Source organism: Artemia franciscana, chromosome 15 (genome assembly GCF_032884065.1).
Source record: "Artemia franciscana chromosome 15, ASM3288406v1, whole genome shotgun sequence".
Taxonomy (NCBI): Eukaryota; Metazoa; Arthropoda; class Branchiopoda; order Anostraca; family Artemiidae; genus Artemia; species Artemia franciscana.
The window spans coordinates 42,476,618-42,504,599 of NC_088877.1; the positions used below are offsets into that span (position 1 = coordinate 42,476,618).

Genomic DNA, 27,982 nt, shown 5'->3' on the forward strand with positions numbered 1-27,982 from the left:
TTCAACTATTTACACGTTTATTAAAACATAGGGTTAATAATATCGTAAAAAAACACTATAACAGGAATCACACATAAATCATGCCTCAGAATCTTCCTCGTCTCCCTCCATTTCATTTGCAATTACCTCAGGAGGCCTCAAGTCAATAGCAAATTTTTTCGGCTTTACTTTTTCGCCTTTTGTTGCCACAGTACGACTGTAAGCTTGAAAAGACGTTGCTAAAGCAAACGTTAACCTTTTGGCACTAATACGGCTGTCGCAAACGAACGCATGACATTCAAAAGGGAATCGTCCATCACGTAGTGCAGCACCAGATGCAGCAGTTTCTGTTACAACAATCATTGCGAACACGCGTGTATACACCACATCTTGCACACCATACGAGACAATATCGATTGGGTATAAACCAGCAGTAAAATTTTTATTCACATTCTGCGGTAGATCACTGAGCACAACACCTTCTTCGGAAACTTTTAGCTGAATGTGAGGAAGCTGCTGCCCTGGTTTCAAGGACTTTGCGGCATTCACCATTTCATCCACTGGTTTTCGCGTATTTTTTATGCCCCACAGTCCTCGAGCTTCGCGCTTGCCGAGATACTTCACAACAAACGACTGGGGTAAGTTAACATCTTCCGGTGATAAAGGCTCTTGATTCATAGTTTTCGGACCGTCAATTGATACTAAGCTGCCGTTCGAATATCTCTTCTCTCGATTTGGGTCGTGATGCCGCATTTTTAATGATTCTGGCATCGTTAATGAACTTTCTGAAACAGTCAATGAATTATTTTAATTTTGTGACTTGAAATAAATTACCTAAAACAAACGCAAGCCTTGAAAATGAAACTATCAGCAAAAAAGTAAAAAAAAAGTGAATAGGAGGCAAGCCTCATTTATTCAGAATCCAAATCAATTAAGATTAAAATATGATAAATTTTTTTAAGCATTGTCCCTAAAAAGAGAAATTAAAAAACTTGGCGACTAGAGACAAAATATAAGGTAATTCCAGTTTGTTGATAATATAAAATCATTCGAATTGACTATTTTTCCTAATTTATAGTATATCCGTAATCTGAAGGGAAAGGTATAATTGTATTCTATTAAGCGCAACATATTCAAGAATTAGGGCTGAAAAATTAGAATTTTTGTACAATATAGGCTACATACAGACAATCTGATTTGTTGAATAAATCGAGAGATGAATATTAACATAGACAAACCAAGTCCGTTTTCAAATCAGTTTTTTTTCAAATGTGCTTTTCATCCAAATTTCTTTCTTTTCCTCTGCGTAATTGACCGCCCCAGTCCCCCAATTTCCACTAGCCATATTACACCCTAGTTTGTTTTATATTTGCATTCATTTCAAAGAACTGCTGTGCAATTTTTTGGCAATGTGCCTAAAAATAAGTCAATCTGAAATAAATTGACGGCTGACTATTAAAATGAACCAAAACATATCATAAAAATTGACCAACAGAGTTTACAAAGGTTTTTAAGAATTATGAAAACCGCTATATTAACCTATATGGGATTCAATATCACGCAGGGGAGCCAATTAACGAATATATAGAAGGCGACCCAAAATATTAGTTAAAAATTGACGTGGTTTGGGGTTGTTTTGTTGTTTTTTCAATGAAAATACCCAAATTGCACTTTTAAAAACCCAGGGACAGGGAAAAACCATCTAGGAGGGGGTAGGTTCAGCCGCCCCCCACAGGCGCCCCTGGATACATGTAGAGTTGTCATACCAATTGCTTTTTACGTAATGTTAATTCACTTTTGCAAAATACGAAATGACACATTAATGGACCCTAAACGTGATCGGCGCCACTTCAGATTAGTTTGAAAATATTTATCCACTTTCTCAGCATCGTCAATAATTGAAACTGTTAAGAATGAAAAATACATTTTATGGTAAATAACAAGAGAAAAGTTTAGTTAATTGTAATTTGTCAATCCCAGTATAACTCCTAAGACAGTGATATTAACATCATCGTTAGCACCTGAAAATATTTAAGTAGAAAAATTTACATTTCACGGTAAATAACTAATTACTAAAAAAGTAAATTTTATTATAAGACAAAAATATTCTTTCTAGACATTTTCGCAGACGTCCCCAGTACAAAATAAAAGCTAACACTTATTTTCATATATTCATTTACAAGTTACGATAAATAATCAACGAATGACGTTTTTTCCTTGATTGTAATGTCATACTTTTGCTACAAAGCGTAAAATTCAAATGTGCGAACATGCAACATAACAACAAAACATTGTCCTGTGGTGGCGCAGTGGGTTTGACCTTAGCTTGGTAATACGGGACCCAGAGATCGAATCATGCTGCAGCAATGCACTGCAGGGCCGACACAGGGACCTTAATAGTCAAGAAGCGTCGTTAATCTGATACAATACAATACAACAAAACATTTTGACAAGTTCTTGGCAATTTGCCTAGGCAAATGGCAAATTTGCCTATCCTTCAACCCTTTCATTTTACCTTTGTGGCAGTACTACTTTTTGAACTGCCTCCCTGATAACCTGCAAGGACAGTGGCGTCAATTCACAAGAGTTTAGGGTTTTCCCGTTTCCTCAATTGACACAACACTGTGTGAAACCTTTAACGGGGGAAATAATGGTGGTGTTATCAAACAAAGTTAAGTTATTTGGGTTATCATATACTCCCTTAGCCAAAATTGAATCAGAGTTCTTGGGCCTTTGATGTATACTCAAGGCTTAGTTGATTGAAGATTTACGTTCTGATAATCTCCTTCCTAGGTTTTGATGGGACCTTTTAATATAGAAGCAACCCCAGGAACAGGGGATTTTATAAACGCCACTACAAAGAATAGGGCTTTTTATGTTCTTGCTGCAGTTGAAAAAGCTATTTATTTTGTTCCAATATTTAAATGTGAGTTTCAAAGAGGCAGTTGAAATCAAGAAACATATCCACAAAAGTCTACCATAGTAGCGATTTTACTAGTACCTAGTAGATGTTGCAGTAGCTGTAGCATTGGTAGTAGTGTGCACATATTGCCTTTTGGTCAATTGATCATCTTCTTTAAGTATTCTCTGAGAGTTCCAACTTAATGCTCAAACCAATTCCTAAAATACGCTATTTTGACAATCTAAATGCACATAGTCTCTTTTGTTTGTTTGAATTTGCCATCAATATCCTCTCAAATTTTATCTTCATAGACTTAGCCTGAATAGTACTATTATCACAGTAGTTTCAGTTGTAGTAAAAGTAGTTACAGTTTTAGTGCTATATTAGCAGAGCAGAAGTAGTAGTAGCAGTATTATTAGCAGTAGCAGTATTATTAGTATTATTAGGTAGTAGCATGTGCATATTGCCTTTTGGTCAGTGGAACATTGCTTTCATGATGCCCCACAAGTTTTATATTGACACGTAGGCGTTTCAAAAAATTGTTAATGCGCTTTGAAACCCTTTTGACGCCCTTTTCAGGTCAAAACTTTAAAGTTCACAAGTTGTTGTAATTGAAGAAGTAGTTGGAATAGTTTAGCAGCAGTAGTAGCTTAAGAAAAAATAGCAGTGGTATTAGTAGTAAAAAGCATATATTACCTTTTCATCAATTGGTCTTCCCCTTTAACAATTCTCTGAAAGATTCAACTTAATACCCAAATCAATTTTAACAATCTAAATGCGCATAGTGTGTTTAGATTTAGTTCAAATTTCTCCCTCAATATTCTGTTAAATCTTCACCTTCATGTGTGTAGCCTTAATTGTGCTAGTATCAAAGTAGTAGTGGTTGTAGTAGGAACAGCAGTAGCAGTAATAGTGTATTATTATTAGTAGTAATAGTAGTAGCAGCAGTATTAATAACAGTTGTAACAGTTAAATTTTGCCTTTTGGTCAACTGAACATCCCTCTCATGATGCCACTGATGTTTCCTCTTGGTATGATAAGCCGTTCCAAAAATATTGCTGATACGCCCGTATCAGCAATCTGTATGCACATAGTAGGTAGTAATTTAGTTCAACTTTCCCCTCAATATTTCCTCAAATATTGTTTTTAATATCCTCAGTCTTAGTAGTACTTGCTACAGAAGTGTTAGTTTTAGGGATATTAGCGGTAGTAGTGACAGTACTTTTGGTAGCAGTACAAGCAGCAGCAGTCGTAGTAGTAATAGCTTGTAAATATTGCCTTTTTGGTCAATTGATTACCTCTCTTATCATTTCCAGAAAATTCCAAATTAATAGGCTCAGTCATTCCTGAGGGAAGCCCTCTTGACAATCCATAAACACATGACATGTTATGATGTGGTTCAGAACTCCCCACAACATTCCTTGAAAGACTCATCTTAATGCCGTTCGTATTTTGGGAAAGTATAAGTCAAACATGCATACCTCTTCTCAATAAAATATACTATTTGTAAACAATAAAGCATAACTTGCAGCTCCTGTCCTGAGGTTTAAGGTGGGGGGTTGACATCCTCAAACACATAATTACTGAAAATTTCAACGATTCTAAAAAAAACTTATGTCTCAAAACTTTGTTTGGATGTTTGTTATGGAAAATGATGGGAAAATGAGGGGAAGTCTCTAAAATCACTTTGACTCTTTAAAAGAATGCTAATAACTTCTAATTTAAAATCAAAAGAGATTCATCAAAATTTAATACGGCAACCCATTCCCTAAGAGCCTTATATGTTCCAGGGCACAATTTAAAACCCTTGCCCCATGGATGTTCAAACCTTGGATGAATTTTTATATGCTCTTTGGACTATTTTAAACAAAACAGTCATTGCACAATTTCAATCATACAAATTTGTTGAAAAGAGGGGGAGGCTTGTTGACCTCTATCACTATTGACCCTTAAAAGGAGCTAGAACTTCCAATTTCAACCAAATGACTGACCTCTAAAGTTTATACAACCGTCCTTTATATAAAAACCTCAAATGCTCAACGGGCTTAATTTACAACCATCACCCTTATTCTCTGGTGATTTGTATCAACCTCAAAAGCCCTGTTGTATGATCTTTGGACTATTTTGAATGAATTACCTGTGCCAAAATATGTATTGGATGCATCTTAAGAAAATACGACGTGCTTGTGTTTGTGTCTCTGTATGTAGGGGGGGAGGTTAGCTGCGCTCTGATCACTTTGACTCTTAAAAAAGGCACTAGAACTTCTGATTACCAATACAATGAGTGTAAGAGCATATGAGACTTCACTGTACAGCTCAGCTGCAGTAAATCAAAAGGTGACATGTTGCATGGCATAAATTTTACAAGAGAGTGAAAAATATGAGAATAAAACGAATAGAGCTGCATTTTAAAATGTTCAAAATCATATGAGACTGCGCTTTGCGGTTCAGCTACAGTTGCTCAAAGGGCGGTATGTTAAAAGGCACAAACTTTACAAGAGAGTGAAAAATATGAAAAAATGTTTGTGTCTGCATTTTAAAATGTACAAGAATTCATGAAACCACACTTCGCAGTTCAGCTGCAGTAATACAAAAGGCGGTACATTACAAGGCATTAATTTTATAAGAGAGCGAAAAAAGTGGAAAAAAATATGCGACTGTATTTTAAAATATATGAAATATGTGAGACTGCATTTTACAGTTCAGAAGGATTTCAAAAAATAATATGTTATAAGGCCCGAATTTTACAGAGGCTCTAAATAAAAACGAAAAAGCACATGCTATACAGCTTCTGCTTTGGTCACGGTCCCTCAAACCCTCCTTATTCATAATCATTTTATTGTGTCATCGCACCCCAGTCTTAGTCTTGCCCAGTAAGGGCAACTTATTTCTTTTCCAATTTGCAGCATTGACAGTTTTGGCTAAGCTACCAAGTAATAGAAAAAGCCACTCTTATAGCTCTTGGAAATCTAACCTGGGAAATATTTACCCCTGAAAAAAACACTACAAAAACTTGTCCCCCAAGAAAAGCTTGCCTCGGATAAAGTCACCCACCAAAACTTTCAGTCACCCATGCCACCAGAAATCTAGCCCCCAAGATTTGTTTTGATGTCGCATACAACTTGATGCCCTTTAAAAATGCCCGCAAGAGGTTGCCTCTTGAACTGATGGATATAATATCTTATTTTATTCCATTGTGGGCATCTTTTCTGACAAATCCCTGCGATGAGCCTACTCCCTATTTTTTAGTTTTGCATGGGGATATTTGATTTTCGTATATTTTTCAATTATAATCTCTAATTTCAGGAAATTTGTTGATGTTTTTATTTTTTTTTTGGTTGTTGGAGGAGGGGGTATTTTCTGCTAATTTTAACCTGTTTTTTTTTAGTTATTTGTTTTTCTATTTTGCTCATTTAAAAATACGTTATTTTTTTACTTTTTTCCTTTCAGCTATTTTTGTTCAATTTCTTTGTTTTCGAATGGTTTTATTGATTTCATTCAAGAATTTGTCCCGGGCCCAACAACTATATGCACTCCCAGGGAAATTCATTTTGAGGTTTTATCGTGCTTTGTTAATAAAAATGGCCTTTTTTTTTATTTTTCATCTGTAATAAAAACTGTGTTTTGTCTTATTTTAGAAACTGGCAAGGAAAAATTAATACAGGGGACAGATTTCACTCTTTATGAAGTCAAGGCTAATGCGTTAGCTCCGAAACGCTCAAGGGTATGTTGCCTTTTATCTGTATCGTGGCATTGGTTATTTAATTTGGGGGAAGTTTACACTGTTAGGAAAATTTCTATTGAACGTTTTTAGACAGGGACCTTTATCCTCCTAAAACAGGTTGATAGAGGTGTTACTGCATTTAAGTTGTTAACAATTTTGACATCTGAATAACTGCAGAAAGTGTTTCTAGGCAGGTGAGTGTGGGGAGGAGAAATCGTTGGGAAATTATTTCAAGGTATTTGCGATTTATATATAATAAGGTTGCACCATTACCATAGCAAGAGCAAAAAAGATAAAACAAATTAAGGGGCATTGGTATATCTTGGAAAGTAGTAGTGAGGCAAATGAAACTGTCAAGAATGGGACTGGAGAATAAATGGTCCCCTAGGAAGATATTGTGACGCCCTAACATTCACTCCTCCCCCTCCAAAGGGTACTGACCTTCAATAGCCTTTTATAAGGTTTCTGTTACACACAAGGAGCCTTGTAAAGTAAATCTTCTGCTCATAAGCCTCATGCATTTGCAGAATCTCAGTTTTTAAAGATCTGTAAATTTATACCTTAATTTTCAGAAAGAAAACCTTGATATGGCTTAGCATTCTACTAAAGTTATAGGAGTTGAACTTTCAAAAACTAAAGCCAATGGAAAAGAGATTGAAAATTCAATTTAATTAAAAAAAATCTTTTCATGATTCAGATAGGTCAAAACCTGGCATGAAGCCCTTGAAAACACATTGGCATGCCAATACCTTCTCGTGATATATTTTTGTCTTAAGATTCATTCCTGGAAGTTTTATTCACTTATTTCAGCTACATTGCAAGATAGCAAGAAGCCCCTAAACGAGATTTTTACTCAAAAACACAAACCCTATGCAACAACACTATACAAAAATAACGACTATACTTTATAAAACTTGACTTGCTTTCACTTTTTATTGTTTTTTTTTGTACCATATAGTGTTGTGCTTTTATTCTCATCATTTTGTGTGTGCTAATTTCTTTTAGATAGTTTTTTCATTCCTTTTTTTCCTTTTGAAAGCATTTTTCATTCCTTTTTTTCCAAATATTCAGATTTTTTCCAAAAAATAAACTATTGTTTTATTCTTGTAAATTTCACTGTATTATTAAAAGATTTGCCCTTTTTTCAATATCTTCATTTTAATTATAAATGGTATTAGCATATTTTTATTGAATCGGGTGTAGCAATTATATTTTTCTAAATCTAAGAATTTGTGCTTAGAAATAAATACCGAAAGAGCTTTTATAGGTTATAGCCCCGATCACCCAAATTTCTCATGCATTGACGCACTGTAGAACCGGTTTTCTCGTTAGTTTCTTTCACCTTAGCGTGAGACAAGACAAAAAGAAGTGACAGAATAGATGGAAAATATATAATTTGGGCTATATATTTGTACATTAGGGGGGGGAGGGAGTAAAGTATTTTGATAGTGTGAAAACAGAGAATAATTCCTACTTCATAATATGCAGAATAATTGTACCTAACATATTAGGCAAGCAGACCCGCTATACTTTAACCCTACCCCCCCACTAATGTGCAAATATGTAGCCCAAATTTGTTTCTAAAGTATTATGTTTTTTTTATCATAATTACGTATATTTTAATAAGATTGAGCGTTAGGGAAACAGGTTCTACTTAGATGAAGAATATTAGGTCCGTGGCTATATCACACAGGTACCCCTAAAAGCATTCAACACATTCCGCTCCCCCCACCAAAGTTATAATGCATCAGCAGATTTTAAGTTGAGGTATCGGCCTAGAATTGGGGTTGCTGAGAAAGAAACATGTTAGAATACAACTCTTATTTCATAATATGCAGAATAATTTTAATTAACACATTATCTCTGCAGTTCCACTATACTTTACCCTCAACCCCTCCTAATATACAAATACATTTCCAATTTATATATATATCAGGGGGGGGTAGTAAAACTATAGTCAAAGTGTATTATATAGATTATACTAACATATTTTATTTCCTTCTCAACAGCCCCGATCCTAGGGGTATGCCTCAGTTAATTACAAATTTATAATATAAAATTATTAAAATAATAATACAATATATTAAATAATATAATTTAATTATATACCAAATAAATTATAATATAAGATAATGAATATACAAAATAATATAAAATTAATCACATAGGTTAATTAGTAAGTACGAACCTGTTACGCTAACTCCCATCACTTCGACTTGATCACTATGATCCCACGAGTCTGACTGAAGCTCAGCCATCAAGATGCTTTAAAAAGACGTCAGCTGGTCTGACCTAAAAAAGGCAACATACATTTAATTTACTTCTTTGTTTATGATTTAATGTGCCTGTCTGAACTACTCTATTCACTTTGAACTTTTGAACCCTTTATACATTTAAAAATTGTTTGCATGGTTTTTATATTATTCTCAAAGCATATGATGTCTTTATTCCTTTTCGGTATTAGGAATTTTGAGGAACTGTCTTTCATTTGTCTCTCTCCCTTACTCTTTTTCTACCTCCTTCTCCATATTTTGCTCTCTCTCTCTTTCACTCATTTCTACTAGCATCTCTTCTCTCTTTCTCTCTGTCCCCTTACTAAATATATTACATTTCCAACTCCGAAAAATTTGTTCAGAAGAGGCACGGTCGTGGTCATTTATTTCTGGGAAACGACCATTTTTTTTAAGGGGTGATCATTAAATCCCTTAACAAAATATAAATTATGCAGAATGATTTTAGAGGAACAGTAAACTTTTAAAATCAGCGGAGGGAGGGGGCTGGGACTGAAGGCTGTTCCCCTGCGTGTATCACTGATTCAAAGCAGCCACTTAACAAGTAATGCAATTTACAAATAATTCAACTGATTCATAGTTAATTTTATTTTTACTATGAGTGGAGTAGCCAAATTGAGTTAAGGCCCAGGCCACCAAGGCTCGTTGCCTCCACTACTACTACTACTACTACTACTACTGCTGCTACCAATTCACCGTAGCATCAAGCCGCCTAAGGCCAACACAGCTGCGCACACTAGTCATCCATCTTGATCCATTCAAAGTATCCCTCTTTAAACTGCTCTAGGTGTCCCACCGGAAAAATTCCCCCCGAAAACTACCCCCCACCCTGGAAAGTAACAAATACTATCTGTATGCAACGGACAAATTACAAAACTTAAAAAAAATACTTAAACTTCTACAATGTTATTTTCTAATTGTATTGTAATTTGGGAGGGAGGGAAATACCTCAAAGGGTGCATTTTAATGCTAAAAAACCGCAACTCTCATTAATCCATCAGATAAATACAGAATTAGCCGTAAGGGAGGGTGGAGGTAGCACTTGATGTATAATTCCCAAGGCCGTAACTCGGAGCTTTTTTGGGGGAGGTGGTTTCAGGAAGGGTATTTTCCAAGGGGAGATTTTTTGCTAAGGGTATTTTCGAAATGGTCCTTTTCCCACGGTGGCTATTTACCAGGGATGAACGCGAGCCACCCTTTAACAGTGCCAAGAAGTTTCAATTTCCTCTAAATTCTTGCTTACGACTTTTTTTCACCTCATTCGGAGAGGACCTGCTCTTCTTTTGGCCCAAAATGACTACCTACCGAAAAGGACGAACATTGGCGATTTATCATCCTTCATTCGCAAAACGTGTCCTAGTCATTACAACCTTTTTCTCTTTATAGTCATAGAAAGTGGAATAGAACCATGTTTTTCGCATATCTTACTGTTTAAAGTACCGTCAATTAAATGGGTACCTAAAGTAACCAGTAGACAATTCCTCAGAAAGCATCTAAGCAATCCTCCTTCGTCTTTCAAACCTCCAACATTTGAGAACTATGCTTTCCTGCTATCTTAACTGTGGGCTCTACTATTGTAATCTTGATTCGCACACCTATCTTCCTCAAGACCTAGTTGGCTGAGGGGGGACATTTGTTTGTCATCCTTACCATTTATTTTGCCAGCTATTGGACACTAATGTCCATAACTATGTCCTTCAGCTCAACATCCCGCTAATGAAAAATTCCTAGTACCTGTAATAGCTTCAGCAACCGCTCGTATTCGAGACCTAATAAGTCGAAAGAAATACTTATTCAGCTTGGGGTTAAACTTTGGAATCGCTACCTTTTTACATCCTTCCAATCTATACAAATTTTAATCCGGTGTCTCGCTCTAATTATCGTTTTTGTGTATCTTCTAACCGCCCGTATCTTTGCTCTTAGTTTCATTTTGATACGTTTTTGGATTTTAATTACTCCAGACAATTTTGCAATGGCCTTTGCTTTAGCTACCCGTATTGGTGTTGTCGTAATTGATGGTCCACGTTGTCAAATTTCACATCTTATCACGTTTGATAGTTCAGGTGTTGGTTCCAAAGAATCCTCATTTATAGTAACTGCAACTGCAAATTGTCGTTGTCTGGGCCTTCCAACAGACATTATATTACATAAGTAATTGATGCAGTAAAACTCAAAAATTTTAGTTATGCTCTGCATGACATCATATAAGACAATGCTGATATGATGTCATACAAAAATACTTCTATTATGTACTAACATAGTACATGACGTCATTTGAAAAAACCAAGATTAAAGCTCTTAACAAATTTTTCAGACTTCAAACCTACCTAGATTGTTTTTTTTAATGCGAGAATATCCCAAGATATCAATTTTCTGGAAAAAAAATATGGAGCTGTTTCCGAGAAAAAATATATATAAATGAATGCACAATTATTGCTCACTTATAAAGATAGCATAATAAGTATATACATGTATAAAATAAATATATATATATACTAGCTGTTGTATATATATACTAGCTCTAGCTATATATATACTAGCACCCCAACACCTAGTTGGTGGGGGCGCTTCGCGCCCCCCCCAAGCCCCCCCGCGCGCGTAAGTCGTTACGCGCCATAATAGTTACGCGCCATTGTAGTTGTGTCCCTATGTCCCACCTGTGAATATAGATATATATATATATATATATATATATATATATATATATATATATATATATATATATATATATATATATATATATATATATATATATATATATATATATATATATATATATATATATGGTTTTAACTACGTAAAACTTGCGAATATACAACATTCTTTGCTGTCCCATTGTCTTTGCATATAAATAGATTGTCAGGTTTACCAACTCTTGAACATGCAACATATAATGGTCCATGGGAAAACAATCTGTATTCAGATCTATACCTCATGATTCTAATGATTGCCCTTGAGCTTTGTTGATGGTGATTGCTAATCGACCATTCCCTGTCCTGGTGTCCCGGTCGTCATTTACATCCCCCTGTTTCCCCCGGTGTCCCCGTTGTAGTTGTGTCCCTGTGTCCCGGTCGTCATTTATATTCCCTGTGTCCCGGTCGTCATTTGTATCCCGGTCTGTATATACATTCGTTTTTAGTTTTGTTTTTCTCCTTTATTTTTTTCCTTTTTTTTCTTTTTTAGCTTATTTAGATTTTTAGATTTTTTAGTTTTTTTATTAGTTTTTAGTTTTTTTTTCTTTTTAGTTTTTTTGTCCCGGTCGTCATTTATATCCCCCTGTTTCCCCCGGTGTCCCCGTTGTAGTGTCCCGGTCGTCATTTGTATCCCGGTCTGTATATACATTCGTTTTTTAGTTTTGTTTTTCTCCTTTATTTTTTTCCTTTTTTTTCTTTTTTAGCTTATTTAGATTTTTAGATTTTTTAGTTTTTTTATTAGTTTTTAGTTTTTTTTTCTTTTTAGTATTTTTGTCCCGGTCGTCATTTATATCCCCCTGTTTCCCCCGGTGTCCCCGTTGTAGTTGTGTCCCTGTGTCCCGGTCGTCATTTATATTCCCTGTGTCCCGGTCGTCATTTGTATCCCGGTGTACCGGTCTGTATATACATTCGTTTTTTAGTTTTGTTTTTCTCCTTTATTTTTTTCCTTTTTTTTTCTTTTTTAGTTTATTTAGATTTTTAGATTTTTTAGTTTTTTTTATTAGTTTTTAGTTTTTTTTTCTTTTTAGTTTTTTTGTAGTTTTTACCTTCTTTTTAGTTTTGTTAATTTTTTTTTTTACTTATGTCCTCGTCGTCATTTATACTCCCTGTGTCCCGGTGCTTTGTTGATTGCTAATCGAACATTCCTTTTGTCCTGGTCGCTTTCTCTTTGAGTGTCGTCATTTATTTTTTTCTTTTTTAGTTCTTTTAGTTTTTACCTTTTTTAGTTTTTTTTAGTTTTTTAGATGAAAATTTTTTTTAGTTTTTTCCTTTTTTTCTTTTTAGTTTTTTATTGGTTTTTACCTTTATGTTAGCTTATTTTTCAGTTTTTTCCTTTTTTTTTAGTTTTTTTTTATTTTTTATTTTTTTTAGTTTTTTACCTTTTTTTAGTTTTTTTAGTTTTTTTAGTTTTTTAGCTTTTTTACTTTTTTTATTAGTTTTTAGTTTTTTTGTAGTTTTTGCCTTTTTTTTAGTTTTTTCAGTTTTTTTTTAGTTTTTTATTGGTTTTTACCTTTATTTTAGCTTATTTTTCAGTTTTTTCCTTTTTTTAGTTTTTTTTTAGTTTTTAGTTTTTTTAGTTTTTTACCTTTTTTAGTTTTTTAGTTTTTTAGCTTTTTTATTTTTTTTATTAGTTTTTAGTTTTTTTTGTAGTTTTTGCCTTTTTTTTAGTTTTTTTAGTTTTTTAGCTTTTTTATTAGTTTTTAGTTTTTTTTTGTAGTTTTTGCCTTTTTTTAGTTTTTTTAGTTTTTTAGCTTTTTTATTTTTTTATTAGTTTTTAGTTTTTTTTGTAGTTTTTGCCTTTTTTTAGTTTTTTCAGTTTTGACGTCACCTGATCCAGTTTTTTCAGGTGACGTCACCTGATCCACAGATCCACAGACAACTTATTTTTATATATATAGATAGTTTTTTTTTTTTACTTATGTCCTGGTCGTCATTTATACTCCCTGTGTCCCGGTGCTTTGTTGATTGCTAATCGAACATTCCTTTTGTCCTGGTCGCTTTCTCTTTGAGTTTCGTCATTTATTTTTTTCTTTTTTAGTTCTTTTAGTTTTTACCTTTTTTAGTTTTTTTTAGTTTTTTAGATGAAAATTTTTTTTAGTTTTTTCCTTTTTTTCTTTTTAGTTTTTTATTGGTTTTTACCTTTATTTTAGCTTATTTTTCAGTTTTTTCCTTTTTTTTAGTTTTTTTTATTTTTTATTTTTTTTAGTTTTTTACCTTTTTTTAGTTTTTTTAGTTTTTTTAGTTTTTTAGCTTTTTTACTTTTTTTATTAGTTTTTAGTTTTTTTTTGTAGTTTTTGCCTTTTTTTAGTTTTTTCAGTTTTTTTTTTAATTTTTTATTGGTTTTTACCTTTATTTTAGCTTATTTTTCAGTTTTTTCCTTTTTTTTAGTTTTTTTTAGTTTTTAGTTTTTTTAGTTTTTTACCTTTTTTTAGTTTTTTTAGTTTTTTAGCATTTTTATTTTTTTTATTAGTTTTTAGTTTTTTTTGTAGTTTTTGCCTTTTTTTAGTTTTTTTAGTTTTTTAGCTTTTTTATTAGTTTTTAGTTTTTTTTGTAGTTTTTGCCTTTTTTTAGTTTTTTTAGTTTTTTAGCTTTTTTATTTTTTTTATTAGTTTTTAGTTTTTTTTGTAGTTTTTGCCTTTTTTTAGTTTTTTCAGTTTTGACGTCACCTGATCCAGTTTTTTCAGGTGACGTCACCCGATCCACACATCCACAGACAGACAGACAACTTATTTTTATATATATAGATAACAATAAAGGATATATAAACAATATGAATAATAAGGATGTGAGAATGGACATAGAGCCAAGAACATCACAGGAAGGAGGGTGAAATTCAGAGTCGGAAAGGAAAATTCATGCACACCTTCAACTTATGATACAGAACACCTACTTTTAACTACCTTTTATTTTTTGTCTTACGCAAACTATATTTAGAATCTAGATGAAATTAATGAAGTCCTTTCGAAAGTCATTTTATAAAATCGTGACTATCCATTTTGACTGTGCAATAAAGTGTTGATATACATTAGGCAATGACAATGCATTTACTTTCTCTGTATCACATTACATGTGCGGTTTAATTGATAAGTGCTCATTAGATTATTTTCGCTGTGAATTTAAGCATCAAATTCTTCTGATATCAAATATCTTAAGGTTTAACACGAGAATCGGCTCCTCCCTGGCAATAGGCTATGGGGCCCGGGCTCAATCCCAGCTGACGTAGGGCCGATGGGGAAGTGGACTCATCAATGAAATACACTTCCAATAAACATCATGTGATGTTTAGTGGATATTTAGCCCTATGGGTTATATACGCCATCTGTGCCTATGTGCCATCATGGATGGTTAGCCCTCTGTGCCAAATGTGCCATCTGTGCCTTCAGATTTACAATGACACTTAGAAACTAACATTAATTCTATTCATACCTAAAAACGGCCGTTCCTAATAAATTTTCTTGGCGATTGTTTCAAACGAAATTAAGAAGTTTTTAAGGCAGTATCATTTTTTTGTCAGTGTTGTCGTGTTAAAAGTGAGGATAAACAAGCGTTCAATTAGTTACATCAGACAAGGCTCTTCATCTGTTAAAACTCAAGTATAAATAGTTTGTTGATTCCCAAAGGCAACTGCACCTTCCAAAAAAAACTTCTTGAACTGTGTCGTTTTTTGTATTTCTATTTTATTTTTTGTTTACCTACCTGGGCTCCATAATTTCTTCAGATGGCTCGCTTCTCCCTGAGCTACAGGCGAGATTATCCAAAGCGTCACCTGCCATGGGCATATTGGACTGTCACCTCTGGCGAAAACCGAACATCAGTCATACAACGAAACAGTGGATCTTCAACGCCCTAGTCGGCTCTGTTATGCTTTATGGAGCCGAGAAATGACAAGCATAAGCTCCAACCCTCAAGGAAATCGATGTATTTCGTCGAAGAGCCCGAGGAGGATTGAGTGCCTACGATGGTCTGTATTCGTCAGCAATAAGAAGCTTCTGCACCTCACAAAGCAGTCTCGGCTTTCAACTCAAGCAGCCAAGTTAACCTTACAATGGTTTGGGCATCTGCTTCGAATACCACCACATCTACCCGCAAACATGATCTATGACTTCGACCTTAGCAAAGTCGGTTGGAAGCGACCTCACGGCCGACCGAAGAAAACTTGCTCCGACAGCCTGTCAGAGCTCCTGACGATGGCAAACATAAGACCGGGCGAAGTGCAAATACTCGCCATGGACCGAAACCGATGGAGGAGGCAGACGTCACTTTCTACGCCGAGCAGTGCCCGGCAGGAGACGTAAGTCAAAAGTAAGTCAAGTTATCTTATTTTGTGCTGATGTTTCACCCACGTTTCTATTTTTGGAGTTTGGTGCCACTAAAAAAAACTACTAAACTCCATATGGAAATATTTTTGATTAAATTAAATTCCCAAATTATCCCTAATTTTTAGATATAACTACACGGCTGCGTAAGTTTCTATTAAGACTTATCTTTGCTGATTTTTCACCCACGTTTCTGTTTTTTTAATTTGGCGCCAGCTATTAAAAATAATGCATAACTGTATATGGAAATATTGTTCATTAAGATTAGATTCCCTAATCATCACTAATTCTAAGATATAAATATACGGCTGCGTAATTTTCTACTTTTTTGAAGTTGGTGCCAGCTACTAAAAAACTACATAACTGCACATAGAAGTATTTTTGATTAAAATTCAATTCCCTAATTTTCTTTTTTTTTAAGATAATATACGTCTGCGGAAGTTTCTACTAAAAAATTCAAATAGTCAGTTTCCATTGTCACTATCAACGGTACTTGAAGTACATACTTGAAAAACTTGTGTGTAAACATAGTTCAAAAAAATTTTTAAGGCACAAAAAGTATTTAATTACATCATATATTTATTTACTAAAATAACAGTGGTTTCAAGCTTAATGCACAGGTTGAAATCAAAATGTATGACAACCTCTTATCTACAGTAATTCAAAATGGTGTGCTGATGTGTCTTCTATCAAGTGCCTAGTATTGTAAGTTGTAAAATCTCGTGGTATTCGACCCTTACTAAATGAGCGTTTAAGGGTTATGACGTCATCACGTGCATTGATTTTGTCAGGGACCTTTTCGTTTTTCTTTTTGTTCACACTCCTCTTAGTGTGTCTTTGTTATATATAGAGGATAACAACAAATTGTTATTATATTGGTTACAGTTTATTATATCAGTTTAATTATATCATATTATATTCAATTTCAATCAAATTTTATAAGTGGGCAAAGAACTGGAAAATATGTTTAGGGTTTTTTAGTTGTTATTGACGAACAGAAGAAAGTTATTTTCAAAAGAAAGGTTGTATCCAGCTTTCAAGATAAGAAATCTTTATGGTAAAAGTTCAAAATCCCATTTATTTCGCAGTTAAAAAATAAAGATGTGACACATTTTGGAAAGAAAAAAAGTACAAATTTTCTTGAGCTCTATTTGAGATGGGAACACACTTTCGACCCTTTAATTGAAAGTATTCTATTTAAATGGAAATTAAAATCTAAGGTAAGTTCTTCTGAGATTTCTCAAATATGGTTTATTTTAAGAAAAATAGTTTTTACAGTGTAACAAATATGAAAATCTCAAAAGTATTAACTCGTCCTTTTCCAGTTCTATTTTTAGCATTTTTTCCCGAAGACTTCTCAATAAGGTATGTTTTTACTACAGGAATTTCCTAGCAGGAATTTCGTAGCTTTTGTTGGAGCAGAGAATTTTCAATTGTACACCATTTTTACGACGAGAATTTCTTAACACAATATAATCTAAGATTTTCTCAATTCTATCACGCTGTTTTGATTTTTCTTACCGTTTAATTCGAACATAATGGCGGGAGGAGTTTTAGTTTTGTTAACATCATAGGATATTTAAAAATTATAAATAATAAATTAAATAATAAATAATATGAATATAATAATTATTGAATATATAATAAATGTAATAAAATAATAATAAAAACAATAAATGTAAAATATAAATACAATAAAATAAAATGTAAATATAATAACATAATAAATACAAAAATATATACATATATTTTATATGTATAATAAAAATATATAACAATATGTATAAAAGTAATAAATATATAAATATATAATATAAAATAAATATATAAAATAAATTAAACTAAAAAAAATATAAAATAAATATATAAAATGCATCCTCGTCTGGATTGGGAGGATGTCATGAATAAAGATTTAAAGGAAATGGGAACTTCTTGGGAGGGTGTAAAGAGGGAGGCCTTGAATAGATTGGGTTGGAGGAGGAGCGTGTATAGCTGTGTTGTCCCCAGGCGGCTTGGTGCTACAGTGAGTTATTATTATTATTAGTAGTAGTAGTAGTTGAACTGTTATACTTTCGATATAAAATACAAGTACAAAAATAGATAGTAGATAACTTCGAAGACCACACTGCCTTTCCATGACGAAAGTAAAACAGTTCAAAATAGGGATGATACCTTTTTATTGACAGTTAATAGATATAAAATTATTTAACTGGATATTTCGAACACATATACAGTGTTCATCATCAGCAGTTTACTGCTGTCAATAAAACTGTCAATGAAAAGGTATCATCCCTATTTTGAACTGTTTCACGTTCGAAAATAGACAGTAATCTATATATATAAAAATAAGTTGTTTGTCTGTGGGTCTGTCGACTGACGTCATGTTTGTGTGTCGACTGACGTCATGTGTGTCGACTGACGTCATTATAAGGATTGATCTGTATGTCGTCACGAAGTCGTCTGGATTAGGAGGATGTCATGAATAAAGATTTAAAGGAAATGGGAACTTCTTGGGAGGGTGTAAAGAGGGAGGCCTTGAATAGATTGGGTTGGAGGAGGAGCGTGTATAGCTGTGTTGTCCCCAGGCGGCTTGGTGCTACAGTGAGTTATTATTATTATTATTAGTAGTAGTAGTTGAACTGTTATACTTTCGATATAAAATACAAGTACAAAAATAGATAGTAGATAACTTCGAAGACCACACTGCCTTTCCATGACGAAAGTAAAACAGTTCAAAATAGGGATGATACCTTTTTATTGACAGTGAATAGATATAAAATTATTTAACTGGATATTTCGAACACATATACAGTGTTCATCATCAGCAGTTTACTGCTGTCAATAAAACTGTCAATGAAAAGGTATCATCCCTATTTTGAACTGTTTCACGTTCGAAAATAGACAGTAATCTATATATATATATATATAAGTTGTTTGTCTGTGGGTCTGTCGACTGACGTCATGTTTGTGTGTCGACTGACGTCATGTGTGTCGACTGACGTCATTATAAGGATTGATCTGTATGTCGTCACGAAGTTGTTTGTCATCTGACGTCATGTTTGTCGACTGACGAAATTACAGACCGGGACACCGGGACACAAATGACGACCGGGACGCAGGGAATATAAATGACGACCGGAACACATCATATACCAATTCAAAAACGAATGTATTCAAGCCGAAGTAGCTGAGTTGGTAAAGCGTTATGTTCCAGGTCCGAGAGGTTCCAGGTTCGAACCTTGGCTTTAGCATTAATACAAAAGAAGAAAAAAACTAAAAAAGGTAAAATACAAAAGAAGAAAAACTTAAAAAGGTAAAAACTACAAAAAAACTAAAAAGAAAATACTAAAAAAACTAAAAAAGGTAAAAAACTAAAAAAAGGTAAAAAACGAAATATTAAAAAAGAAAAAAAACTAAAAAAAACTAAAAAAAGGTAAAAACTACAAAAAAAATAAAAAGAAAAAAAACAAAACTAATAAAAAGAAACTAAAAAAACTAAAAATTGAAAAAGAAAAAAACTAAAAAAGGAAAAAAACTGAAAAATAAAGGAGAAAAAGAAAACTAAAAGCCGGGACACAGGGAATATAAATGACGACCGGGACACTCAAAGAGAAATTACAGACTGGGACACTCAAAGATAAATTACAGACCGGGACACCGGGACACAAATGACGACCGGGACACAGGGAATACTGGGACGCTCAAAGAGAAATTACAGACTGGGACACTGGGACACAAATGACAACCGGAATACTGGGAATATAAATGACGACCAGGAAACAGGGACACAACTACAAGGGGGATGCCGGGGGCACAGGGGGATATATAAATGACGACGGGGATACAGGGAATGTTCGATTAGCAATCACCATCAACAAAGCTCAAGGGCAATCATTATAATAATCAGGTATAGATCTGAATACGGATTGTTTTTCCCATGGATAATTTTATGTTGCATGTTCAAGAGTCAGTAAACCTGACAATCTATTTATATGCACAGACAATGGTACATCGAAGAATGTTGTATATTCGCAAGTTTTACGTAATTAAAAACATATATATATATATATATATATATATATATATATATATATATATATATATATATATATATATATATATATATATATATATATATATATATATATCTTTCTATATTCACAGGTGGGACACAGGGACACAACTACAATGGCGCGTAACGACTTACGCGCGCGGGGGGGCTTGGGGGCGCGAAGCACCCCCACCAACTAGGTGTTGGGGTGGCGCGAAGCGCCACCCCAACATCTAGTATATAATAAAGAAATAAATATAATAAAAATAGAAATATAATAATAATATAAATATAATAGATAAGAATAGTTATATATATAATAAATTTTCACTTAAAGCGCCGTCGCTATTTCTTAAAACAAGTTTTTGTAAAAAGTAAGCATGGTAGTCCTGATAAAGGTAAAACCCAATATCCATTCGTAAAACTCCCTTTTTTTGGTAACCAGATCGTGCGTCCCCTTATCAATTACACTCCATAATATACATTTCTATAGTTTTTTTGTGGACTTTTTCTGGGTATTTACTAACTATTTGAATCAACTGACTAATGTCGAAGACCGTTAAATCCACAATCGGCGGAACAATATCTACCGGCTGTTGTTTTTTTACCGTGGCAAATCAAAACAGAAAAATAAAGAAAAACCCTGAACTTTGAAGAGTTTGCATAGAAAAAAACGTAAAATTTTGCTTCCGTGTGCCACACCCAAGCATCTCTACATTTATTTCGTTCTCGGTAATTTGCTGTGATACTAACACAATCTCTAACATTCTTTTGAGTACCATCGACAGTGAAAATTGAATTTGATTGTAATTAATTAACTAATGATTATGCACACGGATATTAATAAAATTAAACATCTGTATGCAAATATTAATTGAAAATTAGTTAATTGAAATTTACAGAACCAAATACTTTGAAAATGAAAAAAAATAGGGAATTTATTTTTGAATATAAAAGACCTCCATGTGTGGTTTTGCGGTTTTCGGCAGTAGCGGGCAAAAAAAAGCAAAAGCAAAAATATGAGCGAAAAATCACAAAAATAAGCCAAAAACATATGACACGAAAAAATCTTACGAGAATGTAGCTTCCATTTGAAGATAAAGTTGTTTTTGGAAATTAATCGATTGAACCAAAAAAAAAAAAAAAAGGTAAAGGATACGGCATTAGACTTTACAGTCCCTACCGGCGGTGCTGATCTCCGTTTCTTGGCCCTTCAGCCAGGAAGTGCAATGGGGGGTTGGGGGCCAGCCATCCTGTGCTTTCACACACCCTTCCTTGTTTACCTTCCCCAGATTTCTCCAGGTACCCATTTAGAGCTGGGTCGACTCTGGCTAAGCTTACAGAGTCACGCCACTGACCCCCGTCCCAACTGAAGAATTGGGTACACCGGGACTCGAACCCGCGTCCTCTCAGACAAAGGATCCCGAATCCAGCGCACCAACCAACTCGGCCAACCTTGAAAATAAAACAAAATCGGGAATAGTTTTTTTTTTTAATAAAGAAGACCCCCATGGGCAGTTTTTGTGGAGGAAACAGTTATTGGAGGAAAAAAAGCAAAAGCAAAAACATGGGCAAAATCAGCAAAAAATTGTCCAAAAACATATGGCACCAAAAAAGCTTACGAGACTGTAGCTTTTATTTGAAGATGAAGTTGTTTTTGGAAATTAGCCACTGAACCAAATACCTTGAAAATAAAACAAAAATTGGGAATTTATTTTTTAATAAACAAGACCTCCATGTGCAGTTTTGCAGTTTCCGATATTAGTGGGCAAACAAAGTAAAAGCAAAACATGGGCGAAAAATCAGCAACAAAAAAAAACCAAAAACGTTTGGCACCAAAAATGCTTAAGAAACTGTAGCTATCATTTGAAGATGTAGTTGCCTTTGGAAATTAACCGATGTTTGAATTTTTACGGATGAAAAGCGTCGTCAAATTTATAACTAATTAATTTTTATTATTAATTTTCACGATTTGAAGTATAAATGATAAGGAAGGGTTTATCAGTTATTAACAACAATATAAAAAGAAAACACGTCCCATAAAAAGAAAGCTTGTCTGTACACTGCAGACAGTGTGCCCATAAAAAAAAAAAAAAAAAAAAAAAAGTATAAATGTGCCAATAAGCGACTGAAAACGTCTGCCAGGAATGACAAGAGAACATATGCCGAGAACATAGCAGCTGAGGCAGAAAGAACAGGTAGTCGGGGTGATAGTAAAACCCTAAGAAGCTTTTCGGTACGCAAACAAACCCTTTCCCGTTCATAAAGGATAAAAGTGGGCAGCTGCTTACCAATCAGGTAGATGTCCAGAACTGTTGGAGTAAATATTTCTTAGATGTTCTGAACAAGCCGATACGCCATGAGCTCCTGTTGGTCCCGGACGCACCCCTATTTAAATTAGATTTCTATTCGGGCCCCATCCACTTTCACGAAGTTGTAATAGCTCTGAAGTCGCTAAGAAACGGGAAAGCAGCTGGATGTGATGGAGTTTCTCCGAAGCTATTGAAATATGGGAGAAAAGCTCTCACTCACCCGCTATTTAAGCTGCTTAGTAAAGTGCTGGACGATTAGGGTATCCTTTTCGACCTGAACAAAGTCATTATCGTGAAACTCTTCATGAAAGGTCGAAGGACATCATGAAATAGCTGAAGAGGTATCACACTCCTGACTGTCACGAATAAAGTTCTATGTCAGATTATCAAACAGTTCGTGGTAACGAACTGTAGTAAGGAGCGACCCGGCTCAATAGTAAACGAAACTCTAAATAACGGAATTTTGATGCTAAAATATACATCAAAAGAATCGGATTTTCATGCTGATTTTAAATATATAAATTTCATCAAATTTGGTCTTTGTCATCAAAAGTGACGAGCCTGAGAAAATTTGTCTTATTTTAGAAAATAGGGGAAAACACTCCCTAAAAGTCACAAAATCTTAACGAAAATCACACCATCGCATTCGGCGTATCAGAGAACCCTATAGCAAAATTTTCAAGCTCCTATCTACAAAAATGTGGAATTTCGTATTTTTTGCCAGAAGACAAATCACGGGTGCGTGTTTATTTGTTTGTTTGTTTTTGTTTTTTTTTTCTTTTCCCCAGGGGTCATCGTATTGACCAAGTGGTCCTAGAATGTTGCAAGAGGGCTCATTCTAACGGAAATGAAAAGTTCTAGTGCCCTTTTTAAGTGACCAAAACAATTGGAGTGCACCTAGGCCCCCTCCCATGCTCATTTTTTCTCCAAAGTCAACAGATCAAAATTTTGAGATAGCCATTTTGTTCCGCATAGTCAAAAACCATAATAACTATGTCTTTGGGAATAACTTACTCCCCCACAGTTCCTGGGGAAGGGGCTGCAAGTTACAAACTTCGACCAGTGTTTACATGTAATAATGGTTATTGGGAAGTGTACAGTCGTTTTCAGGGGATTTTTTTTTTTGGTTTTGGGGGTGGGTTTGAGGGGAGGGGCTATGTGGGAGGAGCTTTCCTTGGAGAAATATGTCATGGAGGAAGAAAAATTCAATGAAAAGGGCGCAGGATTTTCTAAAATTACTATAAAAAAAACAATGAAAAAATAAACATGGAAAAGTTTTTTCAATTGAAAGTAAGGAGTAGTATTGAAACTTAAAACGAACAGAGATTATTACGCATATGAGGGGTTCTAAAAATACTTTAGCATAAAGAACGAGGTATTTAGGAGGAGATAAATACCTCGCTCCTTATGCTATAGTATTTTTAGTAATTTCAACTATTTATTCTACGGCCTTTCTGATTCAGGGGTCATTCTTAAAGAATCAGCACAAAACTTACGATTTAGAGTAAAGAGCGAGGTTGAGGGGGTTTGTAAATTTAGTGAGGGGGTTGTACGAGGGTACAAACTCCCTCATATACATAATAAAAATTTAAGAATATGAAAGTTTGTTACGTAAGTTAATTCTTAAGTTACGTATATTTTTTTACTAATAAAAATATTCGTTAAAAATTAAAACTTATAGTTGCCTTTTTGTGTAACCGAAAAATTGCATGGCAACTAGGCCTCCTTCCCCATCCCTTATTTCTCAAAATCGTCTGATCAGAACTAAGAGAAAGCCATTTAGCCAAAAAAGGAATTAAAATGTAAATTTCATTTTAATAATTTATGTGTGGAGAGCCAAAATCAAACATGCATTAATTCAAAAACGTTCAGAAATTACCTAAAAAAACTAGTTTATCTAACTGAAAGTAAGGAGCGACATTAAAACTTAAAACGAACAGAAATTACTCCGTATATGAAATGGGTTGTCCCCTCCGCAATCCTTCGCTCTTTACGCTAAAGTTTGACTCTTTACCACAATTCTGCTTTTTAAAACAATTAAAAGCTTTAGCATAAAGAGCGAGGGATTGCGGAGGGGACAACCCATTTCATATACGGAGTAATTTCTGTTCGTTTTAAGTTTTAATGTCGCTCCTTACTTTCAGTTAGAAAAACTAATTTTTTTTTTTGAATACTTAGTAGAATCCAAACTCAAGTTGATTTTAAGGGATGAGCAGCATGGTTTACAACAATATCGCTCCTGCTGCGATCTGATATTTAGCTTTCTTGTTCTAATGAAGGGATCAAATGAATGGCAAGTACATATTATTTTAGTGTTTATAGACTTCTTGAAAGCATTTTACTCTGTGCACCAAAAGCCAATGTGGAAAATTCTTCTAGCGTATGGATTACCTCCGAAAATTGGGAATGTGATTAAAGCCCTGTATGCTGCACAGGTTTGTGCAGTCCAGACGAAGAATGGGCTGTCAGAGTGGTTCCCTGTCAAGTCCAGTGTACACCAAGGATGTTTACTATCTCCAATATTATTCGCAACACTTATAGATTTTTTCTTCGAGCTTACCACTGAAGATTGGCATATGAAGATATGGGCCTGAAAATTAATGATGACGAAACAAAAAGTATGTCAAACGGAGATGTGACAGCCTTTGTAAGCTGGCATTCGATACGAAGGCAATGATATAGAAGAGGTTAGAGACTTTAAGTACCTCGGTAGTACAATGACTCAAGATGGGAACGGCGATAGAGAAGTCAGGCTACGCATAGCGAATGTAGGTGGAGCATTTTCTCAGCGGAAGAATATTTGGAGATTTAGAGACTACCTCCATAAGTTGATTTTACAATTGCTTAGGAGTAATGTACTGTCTGTGCTTTTGCATGGATGTGAGTCTTGGAGCCTTTCAAAGAATACTGAGAAAATACTACTAGTATTAGTAGGCTAAGTAGGCTAGGTAAGGGCTGATACCGAACATCCACTGTTGACCGACGAAATCAGAATTAGAAGATGGAAGTACTGGGAGCATATGGCACGCATAAGCGAAGGATGCCTCCCACACGGTGTATGGTGTTGGACCCCACCTGGCATTCGAAGGAGTGGAAGAAAATGCAACACACTTGGTCGATCCCTGATGAAAGAAGCGACGAATCTCCGAACCACTCTGAATGAACTTTGGTGTTTAGCACAAGATCGGCCAAGTTGGAGGCCAACCGTCACTGCCCTATGCGCCCTCTGGCATAGGCGGATCTAAGTCTAAGTAAGTACAGTTATGACGAAAATTCGATACTGCCTTAAAAAGGTAAACATAAAAAACATAATTTTGATACAACCAAACCAAAATGTTTGAAAATTGCAGTTGTCATGTATTAATAGATATAAAGTAGGTCTAGAGGGCAAAATCATTTTATTTTAATGTCCTTCGTACTTTAAAACAAATCAAGTCAGTCTTTCGAATCTTGCTTCTTTTTTTGTATAAGTTAACCTTCAGTTGAGAAATACTTATTGGAATAAACGTGACGATTCAATCAAAGAATATCATTCAAAAGATTTATTTATTTTTATTTGCTTTGGGACTTCTTGGGGGAGTGCAAAGAGGATAGCTTTGACAGATTGAAGTAGGAGCCATCCTATAGAATAGGGTGGATGAGGAGTATGCACAGCTGTATTGGCCTCAAGCGGCTTGGTGTTGCTGCAAATTATTAGTAGTTTTTTTCTTTCAAGTATTACATATACTACCACTCCTTGTATATTTCGTATATCCTTATACGAAATATAATTTCTGTATATCCCCTATTTCTGTATATCCTTGTATATTTCGTTTTCTAAGGCTGGGGCGCAGGAAGTGGCTGAAAGCCACCTACCGTACTGCATTTGCATCCTTCAATGTGCTATTGATCAGTTTCCTTATCATTTTTATTTCCTTGTTTTCTCCTAGATACAAGAAATGATTGAGAAAATGATTCACATATGATTCATTCAGACAATTAAATATGTTAATGTGACATATAATAGACAAACAACTCAAATATATTGACCCTTCGATCACGTTTTAAACGCTGAAACGTTTTAAATGTTCTATAAAATCTTAGCTTTGCTAATTCGTCCGTACTTTGTAATTATGAATGAATGTATTTGTCCTTCATTAATGGATGAATGGAATGATTTGTGAATGAATAGATTTACCGTATTCATATGACCCCTGATTGTTATTTTACAGAGTTCCAATAATAACTCTCCTATATTCAAGGCGATGGTAGTTATCGCCATAGCACTTAAAGCAAAAAATTTGCCCAAGAATAAAAAAAATAACCCTAAGAGGCTCTCACAAATACTTGCAAATCGTGACGTTGCCTCCATACATTTCCATCACTTTGCCCGATCAAAACCAAACTTCGGTCAAATTGATTTACTTTTACAGTTACTATCCAGTTGAGAAAGTTTACACAAATTGGGCAAAAAAAAAATTTATGAGCAAAAAAAAAAAACGTTTCGCCATTGGAGTTTAAATAAATTAGCGCAATTTAGTGCAAAAGTTAGCTATAAAGATACTTGAAAACCGAATTAGTGCAAAAATTAGATGAATGCAAAAACAGGAAGTTGACTAAAAAATTAACTCCTTTTGGGCTTGAAAAATCAACGAAAATATGGCAACCGTGACTTTCATTAGGAGACTTGTAAGCGGTTTGAAATAATCCCATCCGCTATTCAGTTGACAAAGCGAACTAACTCCCAATAGAAACAATCCCCAGGAGAAACTCTCTTCAGTCCTTTAAGAAGAGTTCAATTACTATAGTAATGGTCGTGGTTGAAGCAGGAAAGGGAAGCCCCTCCATCTAGAGTAAAATACCATAGTATGCTGTAGTATTTCTCTGTAAGATGATTATTTACGGGCATTGATTCTTCAATTAACCGATATTTCGACGGGTTCTTTGCTATGTCGTCATCAGGTTTGTTGATACTTGAAGCGTTAGACCTCTGTGGCCTAAGCATTGACTCATTTTAGTGAGTCTACTCAGGGCTGTTCAAATGGGGATGGGGACAGGTGCAAGCTGCCCTGGGTGGCATAGTTGAAGGGGTAATTGAAGGGGGCACCTCGGCTGGGGGATTTTACAGCTTTTTTTAATTTATGTTTGAGGGGGCGTAATTAATTTTAGCCTGGGCGCCACCACCCCTAGGGATGACCCTGAGTCCACCCATTATAACAAAAGATGTGGGCATGGAAAACCACGGACAAAATGTTGCTTTATAAAAGGATTGATCCCTGAAAATTCATTGTTGCAGGGGAACTTAAGCATCTACTTGTAATTACAGCTAGGGATGGGAAGCCCCGCTCCCACCAGAGAGATTCTAAAAAGTACGGTTTAAGCTAAATTCTCACTCAGCATAGTGACAATTACCCCCCCCCCCCCTAACATCTCGCCAGCTACTGCCCCCTCCCTCCTTAAAATATGTCTAGACATCCTCAATAAAATAATAATTGCCATGACTGATACTATGTCATCATTTCTGGAATAATTTCATAGACAAATTCTTAATAATCAAATGGTAAAGCTTCTTGAAAAGAACTACCTGTAATATTTGAATATTATCCTATTTCCAGGTAACAAGAATATTTGTTAAAGTAAAAATTATAGAAAAGCGTAAAACCATTGGTCAGAAAAACAGTTGGTTTCAAGCCTTATCAGTCAGATAAGGAACAAATAAAGAAAATTTCCTTTAT

At 34.5% G+C, this 27,982-nt stretch overlaps 1 protein-coding gene across 1 annotated transcript; it reads right to left on the reverse strand.

The window, feature by feature from the left end:
• LOC136036501 (uncharacterized) lies at positions 1-27,982 on the reverse strand. The gene is made up of 3 exons (XM_065718789.1): positions 27,832-27,982; positions 8,794-8,897; positions 1-764 (listed from the first exon to the last, which is right to left on the reverse strand). The coding sequence occupies exons 2-3, from the start codon at positions 8,861-8,863 to the stop codon at positions 79-81; spliced, it is 756 nt and encodes a 251-aa protein (XP_065574861.1). The 5' UTR covers positions 8,864-8,897; positions 27,832-27,982; the 3' UTR covers positions 1-78.

Bases quoted from the DNA above. Each gene is read 5' to 3' on its own strand.
- LOC136036501 (XM_065718789.1), bottom strand. From the start codon at position 8,863: ATGGCTGAGCTTCAGTCAGACTCGTGGGATCATAGTGATCAAGTCGAA. The intron at 765-8,793 runs GTTCGTACTTAC...TGACTGTTTCAG, and splicing joins GATGGGAGTTAGCGTAACAG to AAAGTTCATTAACGATGCCA.